The sequence below is a fragment of the Crocodylus siamensis genome, chromosome 2, assembly GCF_052110815.1.
Source record: "Crocodylus siamensis isolate JL-2025a chromosome 2, ASM5211081v1, whole genome shotgun sequence".
NCBI lineage: Eukaryota > Metazoa > Chordata > Crocodylia > Crocodylidae > Crocodylus > Crocodylus siamensis.
Genome location: NC_143396.1, coordinates 248,590,339 through 248,614,266, shown reverse-complemented (window position 1 = coordinate 248,614,266; position 23,928 = coordinate 248,590,339). Strand labels below are relative to the sequence as shown.

At 43.2% G+C, this 23,928-nt stretch overlaps 1 protein-coding gene across 2 annotated transcripts in view; it reads right to left on the bottom strand.

The window, feature by feature from the left end:
- The window catches only part of PRORP (protein only RNase P catalytic subunit), a 94,669-nt gene that overhangs the window by 11,058 nt on the left and 59,683 nt on the right, over positions 1–23,928 (bottom strand). For both annotated transcript variants that reach the window (XM_090033611.1, XM_090033610.1), the window contains exon 6: positions 788–936. In XM_090033611.1, the coding sequence (XP_089889737.1) occupies positions 788–936 (149 nt within the window). The remainder of the gene's footprint in view (positions 1–787; positions 937–23,928) is intronic.

Genomic DNA, 23,928 nt, shown 5'->3' with positions numbered 1-23,928 from the left:
GAAAATGCCAGCTCTTAGCTTTCACTTTTTTTCTTGAGTACAGAAAAATAATAAAGAACTCACAAGGACCACAACAGATCAGAATGTTTTTGCCATATAGAGTCCTACTTAAAATCTCTGGGTTTATTTTGTGAATCTTATGTAGTGTTTGTACAACTAACAGTGCTAATACTGCACAGTATCCAATAGTTCCCTTAAAAGGTTCTCTGTGCACCACAGCATGCTGCAGCAGCCTGAGAATTACTGATCTAGGCACTGGGCGCTGCCAAAATCAGCCACAAAGCATTGGTCAATACTGGCATTCACAGCCATGTTCTTGCCATATTCCCTCCTGTCAGCTGGCTGACATACAAGTTTTCAGCTAGTGTCCCTGGCTGCTCTGTACCAACACATGAGGTCTTTTGTTTGGGCCTTGTGCCATGCTGCTAGTTCCAAACAGCCAACTGCCTGGAAATAACATATTGTGGCTGTAGTAACTTTAGTCACGGCCACCTGTATCTTGTTCTCTCCCCCATAGGCAATAATGAGATTGAAAAGTCGCTTCTGCTGCCAGAGTACCTACAGCTATTAGAAGTTCTCAAAGCTGAAAGGAGCAGGGCTCTCCAAAGGAAGTTCCCAGGTTCCTTTGCTTTTCTCAATCGAAGTGAAGCCACTTCGCATGATTGAAATACTGTATTTGTCCTTAGAATTTAATAATAATGACAGTTAAGTCCTACAAGGAGCTGTTTTCCACAAATGAAAACCTGGCTTTGATTTCCAAGAACTTGCCATTTGCTTTGATACTTACACATCTGCAGTAAAAAAGAAATCTACTTCCCTCTGCATGGCAGTCAATGCATTCCCATTCCAGGTTTGAAATCCCTTCATCAAGTGTTTTCGGCTCAGCACAAGCAACCGCAGATTCTGCTGTGCGAAGTAGGAAATAACATCAAATAGCTGCAGGAAACAAAGCAAATGAACAATGTTCTTAGCTTTAAAAACCAAAAAGACAGGAAATATTTTTTCTTTCCTATGTCTTCAGTCACAGGGCTTTCACATGCTGTGATGTTCTGCTACAAATCTTTCCGATGCTCAACAGTAGTTCAGAAACTCTCGCTGACATCCATAAGCATAAAAAATAACTAATTGATTAAACAGGTAATTTTAAATGCATTGCCAAATATGCAGAGAGAGAAACATACTGTTTTACTCTTTTGCGATTTTTGTGTGCGTGCGCACACACATGTGCAGCACTCCCCCAACAGCTAGAGTCAAATGGGAGATTTAAGCTACCTCAGTATTTGTATGCCAGACCTAGAAGTCCTGTAGAAGTGAAGCCCTAGGTCTTAGGGAAGGAAATGAGGAAGGTTTGACTTATTAAGTCTACAGTGCTCTGGTAGCACCAGGTATTGCAGCGATTACAGAAGTACAACTGGTGCTGCTCTATAAAGAAGAAAGAAAAACTATAAAAAAGGGAAAAGTATGGGTTTGGGATTAAGGAAATCTTATTTGGGCGTGCTTTCCCAACAATAATAAATCCTGAGGTGGCAAAAGTTGCCATTTTGGCAAATTCTCTACTGACGGATCTTGCACCACTTTGGTGTGCAGCCTGTACAGCTCTACCCTGTGGCTGGGATCAGATGACTAAGAATCAAGGAACCATAACCAATTCCCATGGCCCTCCTTTTCTATTATACGCAGGCAAGGCTCATGCAGAGTAGAGAACCTGGCTCTAAGTATACCAGATTAACTGCAAGGTTCAGAGAAACTTGTCTGCTTATGTCCCTAGGCCAACACGGCTACAACCTATAAAGATTAACTGCAAAGGATTATTAACCTATTGCCTAGAAAAGAAAGAATTAGCTGCTGAGACAATAGCATATAGCCCAGAGCCTGAGGACTGACACACATACTCTGAGAGAAACTCAGCTACTTTAATTCTTTACTGACATTGCTTCCAGTCAGTCAATATTCATTACTTACCCTTCTAATTTTCCTTCACCTTCTACTTTCCTATCCTGCTTCTATCTCTTCTTCTTTCTTCCAGTCCTGCCATCCTGGTCCCTTGGTTTTCCCACGTCTTCCCCATGAGCATATTTAACAGGCTCCTTTCTCTCTGGGACAAGAAGGGTTCACTACATAGCTAGTGAGAGAGAGCACTAGAAGCAGGTATTTTGTGAGTGACTGATTGCCTGCTTATCTAGTTGTTGCTAGCAGTAGCACTACTAACTCTGAGTATGCAAGTTAACACATAGATAGATAGAGTCTATACACTACACTGCTAAGAAGTACAATTTAACAATGGCCAAGAGGGCTAGCTGCCATGTGCAGACTAGGCTAAACATTCAGCACAGTTATTTCTTTGCATGCTTTTGGTTTTCTTGCATGTTCTAGTAGAAAGAAATAGCATATACTACAGTTAGGCAATAATCTCCTCCCTAAAATGATGTGTTTCAGAAAATTTGCTTTGGGGTACAGAATAGAAGGGCATAACAATATCAATTGAATTATTTTTGCAACAGAGGAGAGACTGCCAGATTAAAAATATATTAAGCAAACCATTCTCCTTATTCCTAACTTCCTTATTTCTTACTAATAGTATTTTGTTAGGTTTTTTTTAAATACACCAACAATACTAAAATTCATTAAAGTTCTTTTTTTTTATTTTCCTATTATTTAAATAGTCTACATTTCCATGACTTGACTACACATGGAAAAACTTATTGGTCATTTTCAGCTTTCCATGCACTGGCCCAGGGCTGGAATAATTAGGATAGAAAACCTGAAGAACATTTTCTGGTTTTCTCCAAATTGTCATGGGAGAAGAACATTTTGGTGGCTTTCTAACAGCTGACTTTACATCTATGGCCAGATTCTATGCTGCCAGGACAGCATTACTACTCAGTAGTGATACAAGTCATTTAAAATTTTGACCCTTAACTTCTAAGCCAAAAAAGTTTAATTCTTCTTTTTGCCAGCTGTGTCACTTCCATTCAAATGTTTGTTTGTTGATTGTTACTACAATCTCACATAACCAACCATTTCATATGGTCCTTTCATTAGATACACCCCAGGGAATTATGCACAGAAAAATTCAAAGTTACGTAATGAGTCTTGGGGGCTGCACATGGTAGCATGGGGCCAGCCTGGCCTGGCCCACACGTTTGGATCAGACTAGGCTAGTTCCATGCCAGCATGTGGGGCTTGTGACTCCCACCTGAAATGCCATGCTGTTGGGCCAGGTGGGTTCCATGCTTCCACATGGGGTTTCCAGCACTCCAACGAGAAACACACGTGGAGGCATGGAGTCATGCGCCATTAGGCTGGGCTGGCTCCATGTCCCTCTGTGCAGCTTCCCGCTGGAGTGCTGGAAGCCCCACGTGGAGGTATAGAGCCAGCTGGCCTGGCCTAATGGCACACAGATCCCACGAGAGGTGTTGCGAGCCCACATCGAGCCCACTTGGTCTGGTTCAAAGGTGTGTGCCAGTGGGTTGACCAGTTGCAGGGGGGGGCACCCCCACATCCCATCCTCCAGGCAGGAGTTCTCCTCCCCACTCACCAGCTGTTCAGTTGTGTGCCACCATGCTTGGTACCTCCACATGGGAGGTGGAGGCACAGAACCTGCCCAGGTTAAATGATGCAAAATTATGTACAATCATATGTTTTATACACAGAATTGGGCAGGTGTATAATTGTGCTATTCCCCAGGGTGTAAGTAGATCCCCAAACTTTTTTTTTTAAGCATGAGTTCTTCAGAGAAGGCTATATCACTTTAATAAAGCTCAAGGCATTCCTATATAGTAGAATTAAGTGTGCATACTGACTTTCAAGAAATGAAGTCTGGCTCTAGGTAGAGTGGGCTGAGAGCAGCAGAAAAAGATTTCTGAGTAATCCTAGATAGCAAATGGGGCTCCCTTTCCTCGTTATTATGAGCTACAGTGTTGAGTATATGGTTGTTGTAACTAGTAGCTTATTTTTCAAGGTAATCTGAAGAGGAAAAGGAACCAGACTTGTTTGAGAGGTGCTTGCTTGTGCACTTTTTTTTTTCTTTTTTAGTTCTTTATAGTTGAAAGGTCCCCTCCCCTAAGTTTTAAAGCTGGTCTACTCACAACTAGCATCCACCTTATTTTAATTTATACCTTTTAATGTTTTGGTGAAAGTTTGCAAGTAGACACTTACTTTGGAATTAAAGTCTTAAGTTAGATCTTCACCCACTTAAGCAGTAGACCAGGCTTTAAATAAAGGGTGTGGTTTTAAACAGAGATATACAGTGTGCAATGTACCCACAAAGTTATACCAATTTAGCTGCAAGTATGATCTTATAGTTTCTTATTTAAAAAAAATATCTGATATATCAGTTTAAATCTGGCATATATTGGTTTAGCTTATGCCTATGTAAGTTTACAGCATATTTAAAAATAAGTTTGCTCTTATTCTGAAATAAGTGATTTTTTTAAAGGTATTTTGGTGCAAGTCTCCATGTAGATCAATGGTCAATTGTGAAGCTTATGCTAAATTCAAATGAGCTTTTCTTGCACCTAATTATGTGTGGCCATAGGAGATACACACCACTTTAACTAAAACGGTGTAAGTCTGAATGTTTACAGGCACTCCAAAATAAACATTTTCCCCTCACACATTCTTCCCTTGCTTGGTACCAATATGATACCACAAATCTTCTACTCCCCACTGTTTCATATAGGCTTCTGGGAAAAATAAGTGCACTGCTTCAGTCTAAGTCCTGGCCCCTTTTGAACTCTAGCAGTGACCTCTTAAACTACAGATATGGACATTTTTGGCTAGTTGTGAAGAAGGGTGGCCATAAGAGTAGTGCTTTCTTAATCATTTGCATTTTAACACCTATGTATTTAAAAAAAATATTACCTTTAGCCAAATCTTGAGTCTTAATTGGTTTGTCCCACTCCTCCACTACATACTCAGTCCCTTTTGTCTTCAGTTGCATTTTATTTGGTAAACCAATTTGGTCACTTAGTGCTCTTGTACTGCCGTAGGTTTGATGTTCACCAGAGGTAGAACAGTGCAGCTCTGTGCCTAGGGTAATACCAGCTCCTGCCATGCCAACTGTGGCAGTGTGATCAGCCACCACTGTGACAATGGCTATTTCTGCACCCCCCTGACAAAGGTGACTCCCAGAACTGCTGCTCTGGTCATGCCCTGCACCTGCCTCCTCCTCTATACCTCCCCCCAGCAAAACTGGCCACAGTTATTCTACTAGTATTCATCACTGCAGCATCTGGACACTCCATAATTTACCGTATTTTTCGGACCATAAGACGCACCTGACCATAAGACGCACCCCTCCTGGAGCCTCAGTCTCCGCGGCAGCGAGTCCCTCCTTCGGACTCCTGCCCTGTCTGTTCCGGCCGGCCATTTTTATTGCCGGCTCCCGGCCACCGGCACGGGCGCCGGCTTCCAGTGTAAACAAGCGGCGGATGTCCCGCTCGGGCTCCGCCGCCTCCGCGGGCAAGCTCTGCCCCGTCTCCCCGGGACACACACCTTCAGACCATAAGACACACCCTCGTTTCCCCCCCACTTTTGGGGGAAAAAAGTGCGTCTTATGGTCCGAAAAATACGGTATAATCTAAACACATACACAGCCTTCAAAGAGTTACCGACATTCTGTCCCAACTCTCCTAACACTCATGATCTCTCCCAGACTAAAGCCTCAGTAATTACCTGAAAAACATTTACTGGATTCTGCAGGGGGGTAGGGATTGGTTTAAAGAGAAGCAATCCAAAGAGCTTTAGAGACTCTGCTGAGAACTTCCAGACTCCCCAACATTCAAGAGTGACCAGGGAAGGCATTTTTTCCATCACTAATGAGGCACCAAGAAAGAAACACTGCTAAGGGTAGTCTGTACTCAAAAACAGCCTCCGTTCAGCACTCTGTAAAATGTAAAACTGCTATTGCCAAAGCCCATTAAGGGCCTAACAACACTTATGCTGACTGAAATTGCAGGTTTGCCCCTTCCTTAAGTGCCTGAATGACAGTGCTGGTCCAGACACTATCACTGCTGGCTACAGATTGCTGAATCAGAGCTATGTCAAAGTGCCTGCAAAGCTTATGGAAGCTAGATCCCAAGACCTGCAAGCCTCTCCCCTATATTATTTATGAGCTTTAATTGTAAATACTGGTCATTTGGACTTTGTGTCATTTTGTGCTTAAAAGCACCAGGTACTCTCTTGTTTACAGTGTTTCTACTAAATAAAGGGGGGGGAGTCTGTGCTTTGGGCCCCTGGCACTTATTAAAAGAGTGATGCGATGGGGACATCAGGAATCTTATGCTCCATCCTCAAAACTGGGCAACCTGTCATGCCAGATTTCATAGCAGGACATATTTGGGATAGTGCATACAATTTATCAAATCCCAATCATATGACTGCCAGGGCTGAAGACTGTCCCCTGCCCAATCAATCCTGGAGACTGGAAAGGGGTGGCTCTGTCCCAAACCCTGGAGTCACCCTGTGCCCCATCCCAACACTCAGCTAATCACAGGGATGTTCCACATTAAATATAAAATACCTTTGTGGCTGGTTTGCCATTTTGTCATTGCATACATTTGCTAAACATGTTAATCTGGGAATGCTTTGGAGGATCAAATGAGCTTCAGTTTGGCAATTAAAAAAATGACAGTTGCTTAAAATCTTAAGAAAGCTAATATGAATCACCATTAAAGAATGTTTATAAAATTCTGCATGCATAACCCTCGCATCCCATTTAAATGAAGTTTTTCATGCCAATGAAATGTGTTAGAAATTATTTATCTTTGATTACAGAAAAATAAAGAAGTTCCTTCATTTGATGCTTCTTTACTAAAGAGAATTTTGTCTAATTTTGGACACAAACATTTACTGTGGTGGTCTATACATAGTCACAGTATTTCATGTGGGGGGGATTTCCTAACTGATTCTACTCCCACGCTTGACTGCTTCTCATGAAAGGAAGACATGAGACACAGCACCAACCTCGTTTTAGTCATAAAGGAAACATAATATAAAATAAGTAACAAGGAAACAACAGAAGTTTCTTACCTATAAAAAAACATGCACATATCCTTTCTTTATTGATCAAAATTCTAAAACTTATCAATAAAAAAGGTGAAGTTACTCAATTGCTCCTCCCTGCCACTGCATAATGAGGTTTTCACACCTTTTAAATATCAGCCATACTACTGGATAACCTGTTCAGCAGGCAGTTCATGAAAGTTACTTACATGTATACAACAAAAGGCACATGTGCCACTTAAGAATCCATGTAAATCATACTCTTTCTTCCAGATCTCTCCCACACAAACTTGAGTCTGACAGTCTCTCTGACCTCAGTGAGGGCCTCTAACACATTCCATCAATCTGACATTTCACATTCATCAGTGAACAGAAAGTGATTATTCATAGCAAGTTGAAACTCACTATATAAGGGTAACTAATAGTGCAATGTCAAGGAGAAAAACCCCAGCCTTTGCAGATGTTGAATGCATTCCCTGAAAACTGAAGATTACTTTGTTCCATCTCACTCTTAAGCTTGCATGATTACAAAAGTTAGCAGCATTTGTTTAAAAAATGGATACGTTATTGAGCAACTTTTTGTGCCAGTTAAGCCCATAGTGAAAAACATGCTAAATAAAGATTTTCCTTATTTAAAAAAGGTACCATTCTTAATTTTACTGAGCATCTCTTTGCTTTCAAATTGAAGGACAGAGTAAGTAGGAAGAACCACTTAGTTCTTGGTCTCTCCTATGTTATTTTGTTGTCAGTCTATCCAGTTCCTCTTACTCTTCCCCAAGTGTAGTGGAATCTCTTCCTGTTGTCAATCTACACCATGCCTCTTGCTGTAATCTCTGCTCTCTCTTGAAGGAGAATAATTATATGAATAAAATAATGATAGTTTACACACACACGACCTTTCATCTGAAGACCTCAAAGCATATTACAAACATTTAAATAACAGCATCAGACAATAGCCCTGAGGAACAGAAATATAATTACCATTTGATAGGGGAAAAATGAGGCAAAGAGGGGTAAATGTGACTTGCCAAATTCACACAGCAAGTCACTAATAAAACAGGCTGTTTGCAGACATTAAAAAAAACCTAAAAAACCTTGCTTTACTGGAAGAAGTAGCTCATTATATTAACCTGGCTCTGCAGCGTCTATATAGATCAGGCACTCCAGCAGGTCTTTTTAGTGTTTTTAGCTAAAGCTGATTCAATCAGCTATTAGACCAAAATGCCTGATCTATACAGATATCAGGCAAACCAGTCCAACTAAGGTACTACCTCTTCTGGACATGTGCTGGGCTTGGCATGGGAATGTGCTGAGTTTAATATACAGTATCACTTTTTTTATATCTATAAGCAGCCACAGAGATTTAAATCTTTGGAGTCTTGAATCACTGCTCTCTATCAGTCACCTACTAAGCTCAATTTTTAAGGCTTAGGCATGGCAATGTTTTATTAATGCCACAAATAAATTCAGTCTTAAGCCCTATCCCTTTCCAAAGTTGTTTTTCTTTCCAAGTGCTCGTATATAACCTCACTAAGATACTTCAAAATTTCTGTATCTTTTCTATAAGAACTGCCCACCAGTTAAGACCCACCATATTAAAGGTTTCTTCCCAATAATGCAGTATTTTTCATTTACCACAGTTGCACTTAATTTTGTCAGTGTACTGCCCAACTGCTTGTTTTATTAGAGACTACATGAGTTTCTCCCAAACCCTTGCATTTTCTAACATTTACTGCTAAATTATGCTCCAGTTAGCTAGGCAAAAATGGACACTTCCAAGATCTGGGCATTTCAGAGGTCACTACAGAAAGTAGGGCAGGGTAGCATATTACGGACTAGCTGATTCCAAGAGGCATGAACTTTCATAGGCAAAGGTTTATTTTTTTTCATATGTCCATGAAAGCTCATGCCTCTAGTTACTTCCTAAGGTGCCACCCTGCTCTAGCCTTCTGCCAACATCAGATTGACACAGCTAACTATCTCTCTACTCTTAAAGGTCACTGCAGGATTTAGGTCCCATTGTTTACTTACTGTTCCTAATGGTAAAGAGATTTTCCAGGATTGATGCCAATTTGGATCTCTGAAGCCCACTACTATTAAATTCTTTCTTTAGGAAAAGCAAAATTATACAGATATATTTATTCAATGTACATGGATTCAAACAACGAACTGAAGGAGGTAAAAACAGTACATGTGCGCGAAAGTCTGGATCAGCAGAGTATGTTCATATTGTTCTAGTGGGTGGCCCCCGTGATATGAACAGCCAACAATATACGCATAAGTACCAGAGTTCAGTGACTTTGAGGGGTTGCAGAGGTCCTCGTTCTGACGTAGACAGTACCTGGAGTTAGTGGTTTACTACATGTGCAAAAAAACCAAACAAAAACAAAACCTCCATGATTATATAAATACTCTTATAAGCATTTTTTTCTGAATCAAGTTACTTCAAAGAAAGCCTGTATGTCAACTTCTCTTAGACACTGTCCTGAATGAGGATATCACAGAAAGACACTGGATTTTCTGAGTAAAAATAAAACCTCTGAAAAAATTCTCTGGTAACTTGACTTTTCAAATATATTGCAATAATTTTTTCCACTTTTGGGAAAGTACTTTACAGACTAAATTGTATTTTTTGTGCACTATAAACTGCCTGAAAAGTGCAAGGAGAGAAGGGAAGTATATTCACAACCCTATATGTATTAACCAAGGATCAGACATCACACTGAAGTTAGCAGGAGCAGAGAGATTTCTGCACACTGCAGGATGTGACTAATTTAGTCAGCCTTACAGTACTTTCATGAAGTAAATGATTTAAATCCCCATTTTACCAAGGTATGCAACAAAGACAAAAGAAACTGGATGACTGATTCCAGATTATACAATGAGCTATTACAGGACTCATAAATCCACACTTCCAGTCATTGATTCTGATCCCTGTGCAGGACGTATCACAGTTTCAAAGGTCAGACTTTCTGTACGACAACCCTTTTCCTTTGGATATTACTGGGAAGATTTACCAGATGGGAATTCCCTAAATACTAGCTCTGCACGAAAGCACAACGTGTAATGACTCAGCCAAAAAGTGGCTCACCTGTTCTGCGGGTATAGCCCAAAGAAATACAATCAAAATAAAGTGAAATCAGGTTTGCTGTTAATAAATCACATTAGACGACTTCTAAACATTCTAGAGGATCTTATAACTGCCATACAAAAACGGTAATATTTCTCAGGTACTCTAACTGCAGTTAACAACAGTGAAGTAAGTAAATGTACTAATTATCATTGTTACTGTGCAGTGTTACAAGCCCTTCCAATGCTGTGGTTGAAAAAAAAAATAAAGGAGACTGCAGCAGCTATCACAGCCACTGATTTACTGAATAGGACTGTGAGGCTGTGAGCAAGAACACTACTGTGCAAGTTGTGGCAATCAGTTTCTACCAGGGACAACTGGTGTTACTTTTTAGTTTTAACAGTAAATAAAAACAAACAAAAGCCACTGATTTCAACTGAAAGTCGAACCTGCTTAACATGGTTTCTGAAACAGCACTGAACAGTTTGATCTTATCTACACTGCAATTTAAGCTGTCTTGCACATGTCAACCACAACCATTACGACACCTACAGACAACTAAAGGTACATTACTGTCCTAAACAACTACTGTTCTTTGCAGAAAACAGAACACTTGATAATGACTCTTTAAAAGTTACCTCCTAAGGAATTTTACCTTATTAATGATCATTTACGGTACCCTTATGCATGTTAGTCTTTCAGGAGGGAACATGTCCTTTAGTTGCACAATTCCTTTGAATAATAGTTTTGAAAGCTAAATAATAGTGACAAACATACATTTCTTGATCCAGAAAAATATTCATTTATATAAGAACTTTACTTATAATGAACTATAATAAAAGTGGACACATTAGTGGCATATCACTTTATTTTACAGTCACTTTAAAAATGCTAAAATACCAGACTCTCTTCAAATAGGCAAACAGATCAGTGTTGAACAGCAATTATAGATTGGACAGAGAAACAAGGGACACAGGATACACCTTTGCCACTGAAACTGGGAGATATTCATTTTCACTCAACAAAATAAAAGTAGTAAGAAGAAGGATTTTTCTTTCCTCAATCCGAGATAGAATACAGTGATCAAAAATGATGACTAGAATTCCAGGGGACAAGAAACAGATGGCAAAAATTCAGGGTGCACCAGCCTCTCTCTGCCTCTACCATGCCCTCTAATTTAAATTGGGCACCTTCGTTTAGTTTTACACTCAAGATGATGCGCCTAACTTCTCCTCACTAAGCAGCATCTACTACAACCCACACAAGTTTCATCCTGAGGGACAGTAAGCAATGATGCCCATGCTTTACCCCAGCAGACACAGCCAAGGTTCCACAGAAGCCATGCTGTCAGTGACTGCTAAGAGGGAGGTATGTGTGGATCCTCTTTCTGCTCTGCCTGTGACCACTTTTTATATCCAATACAACGCATATTTGGTATATGGGAAATGAAAAGGAGCTGCCCTTTGTCACAGTCTTCCCTGCTTAGTTGACTTCCTGCTACTTGTGGCAAACACCAGGGTTCATACATGGTTTTCTGGCCTAGTCACTCAAATATTTATGGGACACTGACAATACATTTGATCCACTGTCAGTGTAGAAGTACACATATGAAGAGCATGCACCCAAAAATGGGACAAATCCTTTCACCTCTGATTTACTCTGACTGCTCAAGTCAGTAGTATAGCATGGGGTATGTCACAGTTCAGGATGACTACGTAAGAAAGATGACGACATGATAGGGGACCTACAGATCAGTGGTCACCTTGGGGACAGTGCCCACCAAATAACAGAATTCACCATAAGGCGTACAGTGGGAAAGGTAACTAGTAATGTGGAAGTGCTAGACTTTAGGAAGGCTGACTTCAGCAAGCTCAGGCATTTAGTCAATGACGCATTGCAGAGTAAGAGATTTGGCAAGATGGGAGCCCAGGAAGGGTGGCTGTGCCTTAAAGAAGTGATCCTTCCGGCACAGAGGAAAGCGATCCCAATGCAGGGGAAAAGGGGCCAAGAAGCTTCCTTAGCTGACCAGAGAAATCCAGAGCGGCCTAAGGGCAAAGGGGGGGGGTGTATAAGCAGTGGAAACAGGGAGAAATTACTAAAGAGGAGTATGCCTCCTCAGCTCACAGTTGTAGGGAGGCAGTTAGAAAGGCCAAAGCTACCATGGAGCTGACGATGGCATCCCAAGTTAAGAATAACAAAAATTTGTTTTTCAGATATATAGGGAGTAAAAGGAAGGCCCAGGGCGGTATAGGACCACTACTGAACAGGCAAGAGCAATTGGTGACAGACGGGGGACAAGGCTGAACTCCTCAATAAGTTCTTTGCCTCAGTGTTCCTAAATGAGGGGCAAAACAAGTCTCACAATGGATTCGTAGAGAGACAACAGCTGGGTGCCAGACTACCGAGCACTGACCCTGAGATGGTGCAGTGTCTCTTGGAAGGAGTTGGCAGGCCCAGATGAGCTCCATCTGAGGGTACTGAAGGCACTGACTGATGTCATTGCACAGCCACTGGCAAGAATATTTGAGCGCTCGTGGCACACGTGCCAGGTCCCGGAGGACTGGAAAAGGGCCAGTGTGGTCCCTATTTTCAAGAAGGGGAGAAAGAAGGATCCAGGCAACTACAGGCCAGTCAGTCTCACCTCCATCCTTGGTAAAGTCTTTGAAAAGATTATTAAGGTTCATATACGTGACAGCCCAGCAGGAAAAATTATGCTGAGGGGAAACCTCCATGGGTTTGTAGCAGGAAAAATTATGCTGAGGGGAAACCTCCATGGGTTTGTAGCAGGTAGATCATGCCTGACTAATCGAGTCTCTTTTTATGACCAGGTTACAAAACACCTGGACGTGGGAGTAGGGGTAGATATTGTTTACTAAGACTTCAGGAAGGCCTTCGATACAGTATCCCACCCTATACTGGTGAACAAATTAAGAGGCTGTGACTTGGATGATTATACAGTCCAGTGGGTAGCAAATTGGCTAGAGGGTAGTACCCAGAGAGTGGTGGTGGACAGGTTGGTATCGACCTGGAAGGACGTGGGCAGTGGGGTCCTGCAGGGCTCGGTCCTTGGACTAATACTCTTTAATGTCTTCATCAGTGACTTGGACAAGGGAGTGAAGTATACTCTGTCCAAGTTTGCGGATGATACAAAACTGTGGGGAGAAGCGGACACACCGGATGGCAGGGAACAACTACAGGCAGACCTGGACAGGTTGGACAAATGGGCAGAAAACAATACAATGCGATTTAACAAGGAGAAATGCAAAGTGCTGCACCTAGGGAGGAAAAATGTCCAACACACCTACTGCCTAGGAAATGACCTGCTCGGCAGCACTGAAGCGGAAAGGATCTCAGAGTCCTAGTGGACTCCAAGATGAACACAAGTCATCAGTGTGACGAAGTCATCAGCAAAGCTAATGCCACTTAGTTGTGCATCAGCAGATGCATGACAAACAGAACCAAGGAGGTGATACTTCCCCTCAATCGGGCACTGGTCAGACCGCAGTTGGAGTACTGCATCCAGTTTTGGGCACCACACTTTAAGAGGGATGTGGATAACTTGGAAAGGGTCCAGAGAACGGCCACTCTTATGGTTAAGGGCTTGCAGGCCAAGCCCTATGAGGAGAGACTAGGGCACCTGGACCTCTTCAGCCTCCACAAGAGAAGGTTGAGAGGCGACCTTGTGGCTGCCTATAAATTCATCATGGGGGTGCAGAAGGGAACTGGTGAGGCTCTACTCACCAAGGCGCCCCTGCGGGTTACAACAAATAATGGCCATAAGCTAGTAGAGAGCAGATTTAGACTGGAGATTAGGAAGGACTTCTTCACAGTTACAGTGGCCAAAATCTGGAATGGGCTCCCAAGGGAGGTGGTGCTCTCCCCTACCCTGGGGATCTTCAAGAGGAGGTTAGATAGGCATCTGGCTGGGGTCATGTGAACTCAGCACTCTTTCCTGCCTATGCAGGGGGCCTCAATGTTCTACTGAGGTCCCTTCTGACCCTAACATCTACGGATCTATGAAATGGGCACAAGGAATATGGAACGATCAAACAAATTCCCTTTGTAGAAAAAGAAATCAAAATGTTCTAAGCATTGCTTCCAAAGAGCCTGGATTCCTGCATTCTCAGTATAGGCATTCAGAGATGATGCACAGTAAGGGCAAAAGTCATGAGCTAGTGACAGAATTTTATGAAATAAGTAGTCAACTGCCTGTCAAGAACAACAGGGGGTGTGTGGGGAAAGGAGAGTGTGCAGGGACAAAGGCCTGTGCCACCCTCGCCCCCCCTCCCCCCCGTCCAGGCCCACTCCCCCTTTACCTCCTGCTGCTTGGGGTTTGGGCCCGCTCCCCCCACTCCCTGCTGGACCAGCAGGGGAGAAGAGGAGCAGACCCAGGCCTGATGTGGGGGAGGACCAGGCCCAAGGGTGGGAAAGACAAGCCAGCCTACCGCGGACATCCCGGGCTGGTCAGAAAAACCCATGAAGAAAAAAAGCAGGGCAGCACACGACTGTCCAAAACTGAAGTCTAGCCAGCTGAAGCCATATTCTGGCAGCACTGCAGCTGCAGCAAGCCCAACCCCAGATAAAGCTTCCGTCCCCCCCCACCTATGGCAACCTGCCACATGCCAGAAGGCCCATTGCATGGGCATTCCTTGGGGACAACTAGCAGCAGCACAAAGTGTGCTGCTGCTAGTTGTCCCCAGGGAACCAAATGTCCAGATGAGCATGGATATGGCCCTTGTGAGGGAGTCCAATAAAAAAGTGCCAACATTGCAACCTTTTTCCTCCCTCTCAAAATATAATTTTTCCGTAGGTCACCACCTACCAAACGGTGCCCCATACATATTCAGGGGAATGTGGCAGTATTTTCTTTATTTTTTCTCTACATTTATTTAGCTAGAGAATCCAAAACAGCCAGCACTAGCATCGCCAGTCTCTCTTAAGGACATAAGCTAGAGATATACAAAGAAATAAAAGGGAATGCAATTCACTACTATACAATGAAATAAAGAGGCATAAATAATTATGCTAAGACACACTACTAAGAGTTGTAGGTTTTTCCTCGCTCTGTTTTGTAATTTAGTGTACTCCTTTCTTGCTCATATTCTTCATCCTCAATTAGTTTGTCTGTCTTGTATATTTCTCTGCTTTTGATTTTACTCTCCTCATCTTCTTTGGAAACCAGAATCTCCTTTCCTTTCCTTCTCTCTTTTGTACTACTCCTTTGTTCTCTATTGTTGATAGATTTTTGCTCCCTCTTATGTTATGTTACCTTTACCCTTTGTGCGCCTTATTCTGGACTCCAACAGTTTGCAGTGCTGAAACTGAAAGATCCATCAATGGAAATCAGACAACTTCATATTGAGGTCAACAGGGGTATTTGTTGTTTTCTGGCTGCTTCCACATTTAGTTAACCTGTAACAGGGTGCTCTGTCCCCTTAAGAGGAGGCAGGCAGCTGTGTTAAGTAGCTGTAGCTGTAGCTGTAGCTGTAGCTGTGTGGGAGCTACTGCTAAGGGAGGGACTTTCTGGATGCTTAAAGCCAGAGAAAGGAAAGCAGAAAGGAAACTGAGGGAACAGTTAGGAGGGAAGGAGCCAGCCGTGAATACAACAACTTGCTACAGCATGGGGCCAGGATGCTATTCTGAGGCCAGAGTCAAGGGGTTCCTCTTTTAGCACCCACCACAGGTTATCGCAGTTTGTTTTTTGGTTGCTTATTTGCAGTTTAAAGACTGACTGATTGGAAAGGACTAGCTGAGAAGCTCTTCTCTGAGCAAACTCACTTGCCAGAGCCAGCCAGCTATGCAACCCACATACACACCACTCATCAGGTCAAACATGTCAGTTTCTCTCTACACTAAAGTGCTTGAAAAGTAATTTAAAAGAAAAAGTTCCTTGGTTCCGCGAATATTGATTGGTAGTCGTTCAATCCTGCTGCTGAAACTGGAATTGAAAAGTATGTAAAAAGCAAGTAGAAACAAATTACAGAAGACGTAACAACTCCCAAGAATTGTGAATATAAGAAAAACACTTTCACACAAGATCTGCCACGCATCTTACCAAGCAGATTTCTGCTCTTCACTGTTAGTCCATTTCCTTTTCAATTTGCAGTTTATACAGTGAACTTGAAAGGAATTCAGGCTGAAAAGAAAAACTAATTGAGCATCCTGAAATTGTCATTTATTTCCCAACTTGATTGGTTCTAGATTGCCATTTGAAGATTATTCATAGTTAGTGACAGTTCCTTGGAAACAAGACTGAAATACGTTGCGTTACTGAAGTCTCATTAAGAACAAAAATGTAACTATTGAGAAGCTGTCTTTTCTCAAATATTCTAAGGGTAAAATGCACCTCTTTCAAACTTGAAAGGTTATTCTAGTCAGAATAGATGGATACAGCAAAAAAGGTGTCACACTTTAAAAATATCAAGTTAAGTATTTAACAGGAAGGAGAAAAGCCTGATTTTTTTTCCTTTTTGAAAGTCTCTTTCTCCACAGAATTTAATCATTAAAGCAATTCCATAAATTAAAAAAAAAAAAAAATGGACTATTCCCCCTGCCTCTAGTCCTTACATAACTAGAGCAAGAATGTTGGGGTCACAGCTCTTCTTACAAAATTAAAATATGGTTCTGCATTTCAGTATATCTTTTAACCCCAGCTTTTGAGCTGTATTGTAGCTTCAGACAGAGATGGGTATGACTCAAGGAGATCAAAGAAATGCTGTTAACCTTCTGCATACATGAGATTGAACATGAGAATTGCCAAAACAATCAATCCATCTCGTCATAGATCATAGGAAAGTAGAGCTGGAAGGGATCTCACAAAGTCATCTACTCCAGTCCCGTGACACCTTGAAAGCATCTAGCTTCTCTAAGTAACCCCATATCTGTTCTTCTACTACTCTAAGCTCTTTGTCTTTCTTTCTCTCTGCTGCCAACTTACACTCGTTCTCTGGTTGCTGCCCCCGTTTGTGAAGGCCCAAGTAAAAAAAAAGAGGTACGTACTTGAGGCTTCTCCAAAGCATCTGTCCAGTTCAGGGGTGAGCAAAGTCCTGCCCACAGGCCACATCAGGCCTGTGGCAGACTCCATTTCCAAGCAGTCTCTGCCCATGCAACTCTGGCTGGTCTCCATGGAGACTCCAGAAGTAGCAGGGCTGCGCACCCAGTCTCCATGGAGACCAGCCTACAGCAGCAATGGGAGGGTGTGTGGCTAGGCAGGGAGTTGCTGTGGGGCAAGAATCTTGTGGTGCAGGAATCTTGTGGCAGTGACAGCACAGGCCAGGGCTGCGACAGAGCCACAATTTGCTGCCTGACGAGTTTGCTGGAGTGCAACAAATTTGCTACCCCTGTGACCATGAACGACATGTGGCCGCGGCAGGAGCGCAGTGGTGGTAAGTGGGGAGTACTGCTGGTGGCAGAAGGGGGGAGGGTGGCAAGTACCGAGCAGAAGTTAGCAACCACCCACAGACATTGCCACTGGTTTGGGGGAGTGGCAGTGGAAAGCAGCAATTGCCCACACCCCCTTTTTCTAGGGGGTGCACCACCATGTGCTGCCAATGCCCGTGACGAGTGCAGGTTCTACAGGCAGGGGTGTGCAGGCAATGGATTGTGGCTCTGTGTTGGCTCCAGCTCTATACTGTCATCGCTGCAAGATCCCAGCTGTGACCCCACAGCAGCTCCCCACCTAGCCACGCACCCTATCAGCACCACTCTGGCCAGTCTACATGGAGATCCTGTGAGCACAGGGCTGTCAGGGCCCTGCCACTCCTGGAGTCTCCATGGAGACCGGTCAGTGATGTGTGGGCAGGGGTTTCTGGGAAATGGAGTCCAGCTGCCAGCCACGTAGGGCTAAAACTTCAGCTCTACTTTTTTGTAGTCAATAAAACTCCATGTGCCATTTTGCCCACCCTGATCTAATTAGATTCAAAACGGGCCTATGATTTCTCTGGTCTTCCTCTTACTTTTGACTTAATTGTAGAATGCCTTTATTGCCTGAACCCTGGAGAGTAAGCAGAAATGGTATACTCTGTTTTCCCATACTCGATTTTATCTTGGTTTCTGTGCCTTTTAAAAACTCTTATAATCCATTAATTAGAACTTCACACTTCCTTGTTATATACGTTGAACCCTTTTCTGAATTTTGTTATATTCTTGACTTCAAAGACTTCTAGCAACAGTGAGTTCCCCAAATTACACACTGTATGAAAAGTATTTCCCTTTATCAGTTTTGAACTTGCCTCCTATTAAGTTACATTCCATATCCCCTTCTTCCTGTGTTATAAAACAGAGAAAAAAGTTCTAAGCTAATGAATTACAGAAACAATGTTATAGACTTTTATCACATTCCCTCTTTTTCATCTCCTTTCTAAGAGAAAAATGTCAAACTTCTTCCTGTCACCTACATTTTAACTGTGCTGTAGCTATAATTTAAGAGTGCTGTAACTAACTCCACAGATATTAACATTTTTCCTAATGTAACTGGCCCAACACCTTTGATTTTAGAGCCTGGAACACAGAACCCCAAATTCTTGAGGACATTTGTAGGATATATCATTTGGAGCTTTTCCTTTCTGTAGACCCTCTCATGAACACTCAACATTTCATACCAAGCCTGGACCTTCACAGAAGAATTACCCAATGTTAATTTATCAATCCTCCTCTTTTGGCAGATAGAAGGGACAAACTTTTCCATCTGTAAAGTCCTATTCTAAATCAACAGGGAAACAAGTAGGCAAAGTTCAAAACATACATGTAGTATTATCTAAAATTTCCATGTAACAATGTTAGCCTTTGTTCTCATTCTGGATTCTTCAGTCTTTAAAGCTATTCCTTCTGTATGTTCTTACTGTTTCTCACGTGACCCTCACCACTAGCAAGTAACAACTTCAAACATTTCACCTCTGTGCTTTCCTTTATGGTTTTTCATTTCTCAGAACTTATTCAGTGCCAGGAGGCCACATGCAGTGAGTTACAAGTGGAAAAATGGGAGGATTTAGAGTTATTTTTCCTTTGGTATAAAGAAGCTAAACTGTACTTATCAGAGCAACAAACTTTAAATGGGATAATTTCCTTGTTAGCACTGTGACCACTTCTGACAAATTCATTTCCCAGGATTATCAGACCTCCATCTACTTTCTCTCACTTTATGCCTGTTTTATTTGAGTGTCAGACAAATCAGGCCCCGGTGTTCTCACACTTTTACTGTCATCACAGCAGGACTACCCAGAGAGTGAAGGCTGTAAGAGAGTTTCAATATTACTTTCCATTTTGGAAAGAACGTAGATGGCTAATAATTGTAGTGGAATATCTGTGAACCAGGTGCACTTGGGCTAGTATCACAGATTTTAGTGGGTCACAATTAAATATTGAAATTCCAAAATATGAGCTGGATTTTGTGGAGGAGTTATGAAAGTAAAACCACAAGCAAACTGATCTTTTCCACAGAAAGAAAACAACGATGTGCAGGACAGTAGTTAGATTTGTAAGACTGAAACTGACGGTTTAAAAGATATCAGTACTTTAGGTCTCAGCAGAAGCCTACACAGATGTCTGTACAACTTTAACTCTGCATGTCAAATATTAAGCAGTTTCCTTCTCTCCTCCATTTTGTGGTTGAAAAAAGTCCCAAGAGGTACTTTTATTTTTTTGTGGAAAGGTGCCACATATAGACAAGAGAGTTCACCATAATTGCAGGCACTGGCAAAATGCAACCTCGTGCCATTTTGGGCACTTTAGAGCTCAGCTTCTACAAAGACAACCTACCTTTAAATAAAGTCAAGAGCTTAACAAAAATTGCACAGCCCAGACTTTGCATTCTTACCAAAGCTGGTACATCTCATAGGACACAATTCTCAATCTAAGTAGTACTGTGCAGGAATCAAGTAAACTGATCATTACCACATAGTGACTGGGGCAGGTTGCAACATGCAACAGATGTTTTTTGTACAACTTTCTCACTCCTTGCTGTTGCTTTCTGGCTGTCTATTAATCTGCTGCTTAACATTCAGATCCAAACAAACCACCTCCAAAATAAATTAGTCATGGCAATAACCACTGTCCTTTTTGTGATGTGGCATGCACCTACCTGCAATACACCTGAAAACTTAAGTAAGCAGAATCAAACAATTATCATTACCTTATAATACCAAGGAGATTTAGATAATATACTACTAGTAGTAATTTCTGTTTTTTTTTAATTGGGTTCCATTTATAACTAAAAAGGAAAATTACTGTAAATGATAAAACAGTTCACAGGAAACTTCATCTTTGGAAAAAATCTTGACTACATACTAAACGCTGTGCTCTCAGTTACATGGGTAGCATTTCTTACTCATTTTGTGAACATACTGGCAACAGTTTTCCAATCCTTGGCACAGATAAATACATTAAGAAAAAAGCTACTCAAGATTTGTGCAATTCTTGCCGCAAGAAAACATAGACTTGCTGTATTCTGCTGACACAGCAAACAGACAAAAGACTGTCTACAGAGAGAAGTAGATGCAAGTTAATACATAAAAGGACTCAGATAATCACATGAAAAGGAAGAATGGGGATCAATTCCATATGATAACATTGCCAGGCCTTCTCCATAATGTAGAAAGGAGATCAGAGACAGACAGGGATCCTTTCAGCAGACAGGGATCAGGGGAAAGGAGTTAGGCAATACTGTAAAGCAGTAGGGATCAACTTTTTCATAGATGTTTAGGGTTAGAAGGGACTTCAGTAGGTAAAGTCCGATCCCCTGCCCTGGGCAGGAAAGAGTGCTGGGGTCAGACGACCCCACCTAGGTGCTCGTCTAGTCTACTCTTAAAGACCTCCAAGGTAGGGGAGAGCACCACCTCCCTTGGAAGCCCATTCCAGATTTTGGCAACCCTCACTGTAAAGAAATTTTTTCTAATGTCTAATTTAAATCTGCTTTCCATCAGCTTAGGGTTATTGTTCCTAGTAACCCCAAGTGGTGACCTGGGAAACAGAGTATACCCTATTCCTTGCTCCCCCCCACAATGAATTTGTAGACAGCCACAAGGTCCCCTCTCAGCCTTCTTTTGTGGAGACTGAAGAGATTCAGGTCCCTCAATCTTTCCTTGTAGGATCTTACCGGCAGGCCCTTAACTGTATGAGTAGCCCTCTTCTGGACCCTCTCAAGGTCATCCACATCCCTCTTGTGTTGCCCTGTGGGGTCAGGCCAACTCTCAGGATCTCAATATTACGCTGTTAGACAGGAGGGTGTGGTGTACAACTGCACACATACACACTCAAAAATCATTTAGGTGCAGACACACACACACACTAGGCACATACACCCACTCTAGGTGCATGCACATACCCACACTACCAATTCGGGCACATATACAGTCAAAATTACTAGGTGCATACACAAACACACACTAGGCACATACACACACTCTAGATGCATGCACCTAGAGTGTGTGTCTGCGCCTAGAACGTTTGGATGCGTATGTGCCTGAATTGGTAGTGTGTGTGTGCAAGCCTGGTGGAGATGCATGCACCTAGAGTGTGTGTATGCACCTAATTGATCGAGTGTGTGCATGTGCAATTGTACACCATGCCCTCGTGTCTAACAGTGCAATATTGAGATCCTGAGAGTTGGCCTGACCCCACAGGGCAACACTTGAAGTGTGGTGCCCTAAACTGGACACAGTTCTCCAGCTGCGGTCTTACCAACGCTGCATAGAAGGGAAGTATCACCTACTCAGACCTGTTCATGATGCACCTAATGCATGAAAGACTGAAGTTGGCTTTACTTATTGTTTCGTTACACTGACAAATTATGTTCGTTTTGGAGTTGACCTATGACTCCGAGATCCCTTTCTACTGCTGTGTTGCTTAGAAAGTCACCTCCCAGTCTGTAGGTGTGTTCGTGATTCTACCTCCCTAGATGCAGCACTTTGAACTTATCTTTATTAAACTGCATCCTATTCTGTTCTGCCGACAAGGAGAAGAGCTAGACCAGGAATTCTTAAGTCAGCTCATTGAGGTAGTTAGGTCAAAAGACATGGTCAGCATGGGTGACCTGAACTTTCCAGACATCTGCTGGAAAGAGCAGTCAGCCAGGTCTGACCGCTCACGTAGGTTCCTAGCCAAAATGCAGGACCTCCATCTAACCCAGAAGGTGCACAGCCCCACCAGGGGAGATGCCCTGTTGGACCTGGTGCTGGCCATGGGCGACGACCTGGTGAGGGGGCTGTGGGTGCTCAGCCACCTGGGCGACAGCGATCATCGCCTGCTGGAATTCACCATCCAGTGCAAGGTGGCAAAGGCCTGCAGCAAGGCAGCAGCCCTAGATTTCAGGAGGGCGGACTTCAATAGGCTAAGGAGAATAGCTGAAGAGGCACTGAGGTCCTGGAGGGGAGGGAAGCCAGGTGTCCAAGAAGAGTGGTCGCTTCTTAAGGAGATGATCCTCCAAGCCCAAACGAAGGTAATCCCAGCACGGGTCAAAGGGGGCAGGAGGGCGCAAAAGCCCCCATGGCTCACCAAAAGCATCCGGGAATGTTTCCTAGCTAAAAGGGAGGTGCACACCCAATGGAAGGGAGGGGCCATCACCAGGGAGGATTATACTGCAGTTGCTCGGGGATGCAGGGGGGCAGTCAGGAAGGCCAAGGCGGAGATGTAACTGGGACTAGGCTTCCCGGATCAAGGACAACAAGAAATCCTTTTTTAAATACATCGGGGGCAAAAAGAAGGTACCGGGTAGCGTGGGGCCCCTGCAAGACACACTGGGAAATTTGGTCGTCACACCAGACGACAAAGCTAACCTATTTAACGACTTCTTTGCCTCCATTTTCCTGAGCAGGGACCAAATCAGCCCCCGCACCAGGACCCCCTCACGCCCCAGGGGAGGCGCACCTAGGCTATGGGTCAGGGAGGATCTAGTCAGGGAACTTCTGGAGGGACTGGATGTATTCAAATCAGCTGGTCTGGACAATCTCCACCCCAGAGTGCTGAGGGAATTAGCTGAGGTCATTGCAGGACCCCTGGCATGGCTTTATGAGCACTTGTGGTGCTCTGGTGTGGTGCCAGAGGACTGGACGAGGGCCAATGTGGTTCCCATCCTTAAAAAAGGGAGGAAGGAGGACCCAGGAAACTATAAGCCAGTTATTCTTACCTTGATCCTGGGTAACATTTTTGAGAGAATTATCCTGGCACATGTCCACGAGGGGCCAGCAGGGGAGATTATGCTTAGGGGCAACCAACATGGGTTCATTAGAGGCAGATCCTGTCAGACCAACCTGGTGGCCTTCTATGACCAGGTCACAAAATCCTTAGATGCAGGGGTAGCAGTGGACATAATCTTTCTGGACTTTCGGAAGGCCTTCAACACTGTCTCTCACCCCGTTCTCATTAAAAAACTGGGGGACTGTGGTGTCGACACCTACACAGTCAAATGGTCGCTAACTGGCTGGAGGGCCACACCCAGAGAGTGGCCAGAGAGTGGTGGTGGACAGGTCATTTTCAACCTGGAGGGATGTGGGCAGTGGGGTCCCTCAGGGCTCGGTCCTCAGGCCCGCACTGTTCAACATCTTCACTGGCGACTTGGATGAGGGGGTAAAAAGCATCCTGTTCAAATTTGCTGATGACACTAAGATGTGGAGGGATGTGGGCACACTAGAAGGGAGAAATAAGTTGCAGTTGGACCTGGACAGGTTACAGGGGTGGGCAGATGAGAATAGGATGGGTTTCAACACTAACAAGTACAAGGTGATACACCTGGGGAGGAAGAACCAGCACCATACCTACAGGCTGGGGAACTCCCTTCTCGTCAGTGCAGAGGCAGAAAAGGATCTTGGAGTCATCACTGATGCCAAGATGAACATGGGCCGGCAGTGTGGGGATGCAGT